At 47.3% G+C, this 10,000-nt stretch overlaps 2 protein-coding genes across 4 annotated transcripts in view; one reads left to right on the top strand and one right to left on the bottom strand.

Annotated features, from left to right (window-relative positions):
- The window catches only part of ipo7 (importin 7), a 32,912-nt gene extending 24,564 nt beyond the window's left edge, over positions 1–8,348 (bottom strand). For all 3 annotated transcript variants that reach the window (XM_062525208.1, XM_062525209.1, XM_062525210.1), the window contains exons 1-6: positions 8,146–8,348; positions 5,342–5,423; positions 4,568–4,715; positions 3,463–3,621; positions 2,073–2,229; positions 390–479 (exon numbers count right to left, since the gene is read on the bottom strand). In XM_062525208.1, the coding sequence (XP_062381192.1) occupies positions 390–479; positions 2,073–2,229; positions 3,463–3,621; positions 4,568–4,715; positions 5,342–5,423; positions 8,146–8,229 (720 nt within the window). In that variant the 5' untranslated portion in view covers positions 8,230–8,348. The remainder of the gene's footprint in view (positions 1–389; positions 480–2,072; positions 2,230–3,462; positions 3,622–4,567; positions 4,716–5,341; positions 5,424–8,145) is intronic.
- Positions 8,349–9,325: 977 nt separating this feature from the next.
- Positions 9,326–10,000, top strand: part of tmem41b (transmembrane protein 41B) — an 11,101-nt gene continuing 10,426 nt past the window's right edge. The window contains exon 1 of the mRNA XM_062525207.1: positions 9,326–9,533. Within this exon, the coding sequence (XP_062381191.1) occupies positions 9,443–9,533 (91 nt within the window). The 5' untranslated portion in view covers positions 9,326–9,442. The remainder of the gene's footprint in view (positions 9,534–10,000) is intronic.

The following is a 10,000-nucleotide window of genomic DNA, read 5'->3' as shown; positions in this document are numbered from 1 at the left end:
CAGCGCACACACCACACGCACACACACACGCATTTACATTATCCGCATCAGGGGGGATTTATAGAACTTATTCTGATAACATCATTTCTTTCCTTTTTTTAGTACATATTTTTGGGGCTTTTTATGCCTTTAATGACAGAGACCATGGAGAGACAGCGAGGGAGAGATCTAGAGAGAGAGGGAGAGACCTAGAGAGATCTAGAGAGAAAGGGAGAGATCTAGAGAGAGAGAGGGAGAGATCTAGAGAGATCTAGAGAGAGAGGGAGAGATCTAGAGAGAGAGAGGGAGAGATCTAGAGAGATCTAGAGAGAGAGGGAGAGATCTAGAGAGAGAGGGAGAGATCTAGAAAGCAAGGGAGAGATCTAGAGAGTGAGGGAGAGATTACTTACTGGAGGAACGTCCCTGTCCACCACAGTCTTCAGAATTTCCATCCAATCGGTCAGAGTCTGTCTATTAATGAGCTCCAGGGGCAGGTTATACTACACAGAGAGAGAGAGAGAGAGAGAGAGAGAGAGAGAGAGAGAGAGAGAGAGAGAGAGAGAGAGAGAGAGAGAGAGACAGAGAGAGAGAGAGAGAGAGAGAGAGAGAGAGAGAGACAGAGAGAGAGACAGAGAGAGAACGATTAGTAAACATACAGTCTGTTATTAAACTCCAAAGGCCATACTTTATCACACACACACACACACCTGGAAGAGGGCGTAGAGGATCTTGAAGATCTGTTTACCACACACACACACACACAGACACACCTGGGGCCTATTTCACAAAACCAGAGTAAGTAGATCCAAGATAAGTGACGACACACGCGGTTGACCAAGCCTGGTCAGAGTAAACATGCTAAATACGTTTCACTAATGCTGAGCGCAGATGAGTTGAGGCGGCTAGGTCAAGCCAGGTGTAAGTTATTCAGCATGTGTGCGCGTTCTCGTCTCTCCCCCAAATAACTCACGGTGGGAATAAAAAAGACGCGAAAAATAGCGTCTTGCACACAAAGTGAACAACCGCTTTTGATATAGACTAACAACGAGGTAAAGTTGTACTTTTTTGGATGGGAATCATGAGTATTTCTGTTACAAAGCGGGAGTAGGTGTGGCAGACCAAGTGAATGCAAATGTACGTATGCACCCACGTGTGAGAGCTTCCTTGTCTCGGCACGCAACGTCATTAAGAAAGCGCTTCACCACCGCAAAGATGCACACAGTATGACTATATATATCTTAATTTGTCTTAAAAGCCGAATTAGTTGAAAACACCTTCGAAAAATGTCCCCTCCACTTCCAATCAACTACTACAGTAGGCTATTCATCAAACGTCCGTCAAAAAAGAAGCAAACAACGAGTATGTTATTAATTATAAGGCCACCATAATTTACATGACATCATATGGTATTAGGCAGACATTCTGCTATGTTTTGCGAGTAAATGCAAGTAGCAAATAATATATAAATGGAATACAGCTCTTTGAAAAAATCGCATAGAGGTCTGATTTGAATGACGGCTAGCAGAACCAATCAGATAATGTAATTACCATTAGAATTAACTTAGCTTGGCTGTTAGCCTGGTCGGGAGCAGGCTAGCTTCCAAGTATAAATTCCCATGGCAACTTATATGTGATCTCTTCTGTGAAACCAAGTCAAGGCTATGTTCATTCAGGATAACCCAGTAAGCCTGTCTAAATCCCCTATCTTGGTTTTGTGAAATACCCCGCAGGAAGAGGGCGTAGAGGATCTTGAAGATCTGTTTACCACACACACACACACACACACACACACACACACACACACCTGGAAGAGGGCGTAGAGGATCTTGAAGATCTGTTTACCACACACACACACACACACACACCTGGAAGAGGGCGTAGAGGATCTTGAAGATCTGTTTACCACACACACACACACCTGGAAGAGGGCGTAGAGGATCTTGAAGATCTGTTTACCACACACACACACACACACACACCTGGAAGAGGGCGTAGAGGATCTTGAAGATCTGTTTACCACACACACACACACACCTGGAAGAGGGCGTAGAGGATCTTGAAGATCTGTTTAACACACACACACACACACACACCTGGAAGAGGGCGTAGAGGATCTTGAAGATCTGTTTCTGGATGAGCACGGAGTCGCTGGAGGCGTCGGGGAGCAGCTGGATGAAGCGCTCCCTCAGCATGGGCATGAAGATCTGCATCGCCGCCACCAGGGGCTGCCTCTCCTCTGGCTTCTTATACCTACACACACACACACACACATTACACACACACACGCACACACGCACACACGCACACACGCACACACGCACACACGCACACACACACATTACACACACACACGCACACACGCACACACGCACACACGCACACACACATGTAGACACACACACACACACACACACACACACACACACACACACACACACACACACACACACACACACACACACACACACACACACACACACACACACACACACACACACACACACACACACACACACACACACACACACACACACACACACACACACACACACACGCATTACAGCAGTCCGAAAGATATTTTATTACCTTAAATGCTGCACAGTGTGCTCTCTTAGAACCGATATGCTGCGCGGTGAGAGTGTGTTCTCTTAGAACCGATATGCTGCGCGGTGAGAGTGTTCCGTGCGTTCTCTTAGAACCGATATGCTGCGTGGTGAGTGTGTTCTCTTAGAACAGATATGCTGCGCGGTGAGAGTGTTCCGTGCGTTCTCTTAGAACCGATATGCTGCGCGGTGAGAGAGTTCCGTGCGTTCTCTTAGAACCGATATGCTGCGCGGTGAGAGTGTTCCGTGCATATTTAATCACCTGATTGGTTCTCTAGAGCTGCTTTACATCACTACAGGCTGCTTCTCATATGGAGTGGAGGAATCCTACAAGGCCCTGAGTGCGTGTGTGTGTGTGTGTGTGTGTGTGTGTGTGTGTGTGTGTGCGCGTGTGTGCGTGCGTGTGTGTGTGTGTGTGTGAGTGCGTGTGTGAGTGTGTGTGTACACACTCACTCGTAGTTCTTGACTAGCTGGTAGAGGCAGAGCAGGATCCCCAGCCAGGCGCTGCTGTTGTCGGACTGCAGGTAGAAGTGTGTGTGTGTGTGTGTGTGTGTGTGTGTGTGTGTGTGTGTGTGTGTGTGTGTACACACTCACTCGTAGTTCTTGACTAGCTGGTAGAGGCAGAGCAGGATCCCCAGCCAGGCGCTGCTGTTGTCGGACTGCAGGTAGAAGTGTGTGTGTGTGTGTGTGTGTGTGTGTGTGTGTGTGTGTGTGTGTGTGTGTGTGTGTGTGTGTGTACACACTCACTCGTAGTTCTTGACTAGTTGGTAGAGGCAGAGCAGGATCCCCAGCCAGGCGCTGCTGTTGTCGGACTGCAGGTAGAAGTGTGTGTGTGTGTGTGTGTGTGTGTGTGTGTGTGTGTGTGTGTGTACACACTCACTCGTAGTTCTTGACTAGCTGGTAGAGGCAGAGCAGGATCCCCAGCCAGGCGCTGCTGTTGTCGGACTGCAGGTAGAAGGCGATCTTGTCCACGATGGCCGTCCACTTGCCAGGGTAGTCCTGCTTGATCATGTGGTGGATGCAGGTGGTGAGCTGGACCCTGCAGCGCACACACACACACACACACACAAGTTCAGACAAACTAGAGACTATGACGCAGGTATGAGCAACAACTGAACTCCAATATGTGGCTTCCACAATGGTAATGGTGTGTGTGTGTGTGTGTGTGTGTACCGTATCCTCTCAGGGGAGTGGATGATGGCCTCTATGATGTGGTGTGTGTGTGTGTGTGTGTATGTGTGTGTGTGTACCGTATCCTCTCAGGGGAGTGGATGATGGCCTCTATGATGTGGTGTGTGTGTGTGTGTGTGTGTGTGTGTGTGTGTACCGTATCCTCTCAGGGGAGTGGATGATGGCCTCTATGATGTGGTGTGTGTGTGTGTGTGTGTGTGTGTGTGTGTGTGTACCGTATCCTCTCAGGGGAGTGGATGATGGCCTCTATGATGTGGTGTGTGTGTGTGTGTGTGTGTGTGTGTGTGTGTACCGTATCCTCTCAGGGGAGTGGATGATGGCCTCTATGATGTGGTGTGTGTGTGTGTGTGTGTGTGTGTGTGTGTGTGTGTGTGTGTACCGTATCCTCTCAGGGGAGTGGATGATGGCCTCTATGATGTGGTGTGTGTGTGTGTGTGTGTGTGTGTGTGTGTGTGTGTACCGTATCCTCTCAGGGGAGTGGATGATGGCCTCTATGATGTGGTGTGTGTGTGTGTGTGTGTGTGTGTGTACCGTATCCTCTCAGGGGAGTGGATGATGGCCTCTATGATGTGGTGTGTGTGTGTGTGTGTGTGTGTGTGTGTGTGTGTGTACCGTATCCTCTCAGGGGAGTGGATGATGGCCTCTATGATGTGGTGTGTGTGTGTGTGTGTGTGTGTGTGTGTGTGTACCGTATCCTCTCAGGGGAGTGGATGATGGCCTCTATGATGTGGTGTGTGTGTGTGTGTGTGTGTGTGTGTGTGTGTGTGTGTGTGTGTGTGTGTGTGTGTGTGTACCGTATCCTCTCAGGGGAGTGGATGATGGCCTCTATGATGTTGTCTCTGATGAACTGGCGGTCGTCCTCAGGGATGGTGCAGACGGGCGTCTCTGTGCTCTCCCCCTCACTCCAGTACTGCGTCACCATGTTCTTCAGGTAGATCACACCTACACACACACACACACACACACACACACACACACAGTTAGAACAGTTGGTAGCCGTCATGGTAGGGCTTTCTCCCAGATGACCAAGACTAAGATGACTCACTAGTGGGCTGTAGGGGAAACTGACCAATGAAATGACTCATCTGAGAGCTCCCTTAAGAGTGGCAGGACTGAGGCCCAATCAGCTCAGCTCCCTTTAGAGTGGCAAGAGTGAGGGCCCAATCAGCACATTTCTCTAAATGATGTCACCAGGAACACAGAGCGCTGAGTTTATACATATGGGTGCAGGGGCTCATCGCCATGGATACAACACTCTGACCAGTGTTTTACATCCTTCTATTATTACTACTACTACTACTACTATTATTATTATCATCATCGTCGTCATTAGCGTCGTCGTCGTCGTCATCAGCATCGTCGTTTGGTTTGTGTATTATTATTGCTATTAGTTTGGTTTGTGTATTATTATTGCTATTAGTTTGGCTTGTGTGCACTATGTGCATTATTAATATTACTACTACTGGGTTGCCATGCTACACAGATTAACCAACAGAAAAAAAAAAGTGTGTGTGTGTGTATGTGTCTGTCTGTATAAGTGTGAGTGTGTGTGTGTGTGTGTGTGTTACCTGCTTGTCTGACGGGGAGGTCCAGCTGATCGGACATGGTGACCTGGAGGAGCGTCGAGACAAAGTTCACCTGCGAGTGACCCTAGAGAAGAGAACGCAACAGATGAGTCTCACACACACACACACACACACACACACACCTTCTGCAGCACCCACCTAGTGGCCTGGGGTTACAGCAGCTCATTGCCTCCACACACACACATCCGATGGCCACACGGCACCACGAAATTAAGCTCCTCGACACCATCAGCTCAACGAGACTCACACACACTCACACACACACGCATGATGAATCAGAAAAGACTGCAACTAAGGACCTTCACAAGGCAGTGTGCCTGACCCAAGACTTTATATTGACCCATGGATGGTGTTTACACACACACACACACCACACATACACACACCAAACCTTTTATATTGACCCATGGATGGCATTCACACGCACACCACCATCTTGAGTTGAGTCCTACACTCCAATCAGAACTGGCACAGACACACACAGACACACACACAGACACACACACAGACACACACACAGACACACACACAGACACACACACAGACACACACAGTGAGCTAGAAGCAACACTGCAGAAGCTACCTCCATACTCTGGTCCATGCTGTGGTTCATTAGTCACTTAGAAACCTCCACAACGCTCAACTGGACTCCAACAAAACTCTTATCGTGGGCCACAAATTGGACCAACAGTGTAGCCTCCATGGTCTCTAGCACTCAACAGTGTAGCATGCGGGGGTGTGTGTTTGGGGAGGGGACTGTGTGTAACACTAAGGTGTGTGTGTATGTGTGTGTGTGTGTGTGAGGAAATGTTATTTGTGTTCCCAAGTAGCTGAACAGGCAGGGCCAGTTTCCCACGTCACAGAATACCAACGTGATAGAACACAGGGAGTGTGTGTCTTTGCTGACAGTACTGAAAATGGTTAACGCAAAAATAGCCCAGTGACCCTGGAGCCACGAAACCGGGAGAGTGTGTGTGTGTGTGTGTGTGTGTGTCAACAGTGCATCTTCAGGAGTAGCTTCACTGTCCCAGTCACACACTCACACACTTCTACTGATTTAGAATCACAAACTAGAGTCAGTAGGGTCACTCTCAACAAGCTGGATTTACACACACACACACACACACACACACACACACACCAACTTCTCATGACATGACTCAGCCCTCTGTCACACACTCACTCACATACACACACACTGCATGTCATTCAAACACACCCAAACAAATATCATAATAAAAATAATAAAAAATAATCACACTCACAGCTGAATTCAACATGCAAAGTCCACAAACTAAGCTTCCCATAGCAATAAGGGTCATGTCCATTCCCAAAACTTGGATTGTCATCAGGGAGACTTCTTGAAATGTTACTATGTCATGTCACACAACTGACATTATTATTCCACTTTCTGTTTCCCATCATCACAAATCCTTGGTTACAGTTAGACACAAACGCTCTAAGCAGGCAGTTATGTTAGATATAGCAACAGATCAATAACGGTTTATCAATCAGAGTTAGTGACAGGCAGCTGACACCCCTCCTTACACGCTGAGGTCCAGTGCGTTCAATGCCCATTGTCCGCCCCGGGACGCGGTCCGCGTTCCCCCCGCTTTATATCAGACAATAAATGATTTCCCATCGGTAGCACTTTTAGAAACGCGCGCGCTCTGCATCCCGTGACCTCCATCGCAAAGGTCAGAGGGCGAACAGAGCGCGCGGAGACCCCCGGCTCACCGAATTCCATCTGAACTTGACACGCGCATGACGGATGTCTGCACATGCTGACTAATTATCCGCATCATCCCCGGAAAGACCAAATATACCGGACAGTAGAACCGGTTCGTTTCAATTAACGTAACCGACAGACATGAATCACTATATAGCCCGATCCACGAGAGTGCTCCAGTTTGATCCCACGCCTTTTTCTAAAATTAGTTGACAAGCTAGCTCAACTAACTTGAAGTTAGGCATCAATGTCGCTAGTTAAGAATTGTAGCTATAACTGTAAATAAACAAGGGGTTGACCGGGCAGAAGCTCTAATCAAATAACATTTAATGTGATCGATGACAGTCATCACGGTCTACGTCGGTAACTAACTACAGCGCAAGAGCGAATACAACATATCTTGAGAGTAGCTACATTCCGGAGCCGCCGATGTGTGACAAACATTAACGTTACCGCATTAAGCACATGACACGTGAAGACAGCGGTCAGCTAACTTGTTCGCGTTTGCAACACGCAAAACCTCTGGCTAACATTAGCCCTTTAGCGGGCTATGCTATCGAGGTGGAAGAGTCAATAATTATACATTCGTTGTATAAACCCAATCACCAACAAACTGTGAAATAGCAAGTCCGTTAGCACAGTGTTGTGATCTGATGTGAAATGTAATGGGGATATCACGACATTCCGCTGGATGAGCGACTTCAGTGTGGTGGATGTCAGTTTTCCTGCTACGTATCAAGCTAGCTACGTAGCAAATGCTAAACTCCACGTTTAAAAACAGTAACGTTAGCTGGCTAGCGGACATGGGTTGAAGGGAGAATGGATTCGTAGCCTCTGACATGGTCTGATTGTTTTCATATGTACGTGTAAAGTTACAGCATCAGATGCAAATACATGCGTAATAGAGTATCTGTTGGTTATTAAAGAGCCTATCTGGGAAGTCAGCGCTTGACATTTGGGGGAAGCTGCGCCAATAACGCGAATACAGGCTCCATGCTGTGCTGCTGTGGTGCTGGAGGCCTGCTTCTAGCAAGGGCCACCATCTCGCGATTTTTACCTCATTCAGCTGCCTCTCCGCTGCTTCACGGAGGTTCGGGTCCATAGTGCCCCGTAGGGCCTCGATCAGGGAGTTAGGATCCATATTAAAGGCTGTGCTGTGGATCGGATTCAGTAGGTTATGCGATCTATGAAATCCCAGGCAATGCGCACATGGACGCGCGGGTCTCCTGCTACCGGCGCGAAAGGAAGAAGGAATAAGATGCCCGGATAGTTCAGCGCCAATCTCTTTCTCTCAACTTCCGCTTTCACTGACAAGCGCTCTTGGAGTTGTAGTTTTATTGGTGGGACACGATGCTGCCCCGTACTGTCCTCGCTTTGCTCTATTTTATTTTAAGGTTAAATTAATTTTAAAAAAAGTTTGAATAGGGATAAACAAACTGTGACGCATATTTTCTCAGTCGCCTAGTCACCTCTTAAAAATGTCTAGGCTAAATCCTCAGTGTTGAAAATACCCACGGCTATATGCATGCAATGAGGTCTGGCCTACACAATTTCTTGAAAAACGTTATTCCTTATGATACTGTAGAATATTGTGAATATATCTGGTTGGATCTGACAGGGCAGGGTGGGTGGCTTAACCACTTATCAACAGTAACAGGGGGTGGATAAATTACACCCTCTAAAAAAGGACATTACCATGAACCATGATGGTGTAGGAATTATAAGTAGCCTGTCATTTTAGGTCTATATTTTACTGCAGTAAAATATTGTTTTTACTATTGTTTATATATATATATAATGGGCACAGGCCACAATACAACCACTAAATACCAGCAGTTCCATGAGCATAATGTGAATAGGATTAGGATTATTATATTATCATGTGAATCTGACTCCTTGGAGATAATTGAATGTATGGGCGCAGGCCTACTTGCCTGGTCTGAAAGACAGATTGCATATCTTCATCAGGATATTGGCTCTGCTCATGCGTGCCTCTGGGTGATTGACACAATAAGCACATTCCACAGATGTCTGACCTCAAACTGGCTAACTTTTTTGGTGGTGATGGGAGCGTGTTGTGTTTTTATACGTTTTTATAAGACCAAACATGTTTTTGTCAATAGGTTTCTGCACAACCGGATTGGACCGCTTGCACTCCCGGGCGCTAGAGAGTTTTCACATAAGGCACGAGATTGAGCTGGTGTAAATCGAGGAAACAGTCAAAGATCACGTCGCTCCGCCGCACCAATCAGGAAGGAATAACCGGGCTTCACTGTCAGTCCATCTGCTCCTGCCGGGCCGTTCCGCACAAATCAGCCTTTTACCGACAGATTACCGACCGATTTCCAAACGGAATGGCCAAGAAAAGAGGCGCCGCGCGGGAGGCCGAATCCACACCGTTGGTTGAAGACGAACCGAAGCCTACGGAAACTTTGACGGTTAAAGGTAACGAAAGAGTCTAATCTCGGCAACTCGCCAGCTAATGCTAGCTGCTAACATAGCAATGTCAGTTTTGCTCGCCCGCTATCTGTCCGATTATATCGGGAAGATGGCATTCGGTCGCTATTTATTCCGTAGAAACTCCTTATCCTCAAGGGGAATATCGACTTTTGGACAACGTCTTGTGACAAGGCCATGGTTGAATTTAACGTTACAGACACCGCAGTCAAGACGGTTCTCTCAACTTGGCTTGGTTGGAATTCTTAACTGAGCCTCTTGACCACTTCAAAGTACCTTATCTAACGTTAAGATCTCCTCTGTGATTATCGGTGGATAATGTAGAGGCGAGAAAGGAGTTGAGTTGTAAACTTCTTCTTTTGTGTATTTACTCGGGACGTAATGAGTCCCGTGCTGTAGTGTAGTCACACTATCCTGTTGCCCGAGTAGAGTTTATTTCAGGTCATTGGTGTCCG

This window comes from Sardina pilchardus, chromosome 21, assembly GCF_963854185.1.
Source record: "Sardina pilchardus chromosome 21, fSarPil1.1, whole genome shotgun sequence".
Taxonomy (NCBI): domain Eukaryota; kingdom Metazoa; phylum Chordata; class Actinopteri; order Clupeiformes; family Clupeidae; genus Sardina; species Sardina pilchardus.
Note: the sequence above shows the minus strand (reverse complement) of the source record. Positions and strands in the feature narration are given on the sequence as shown.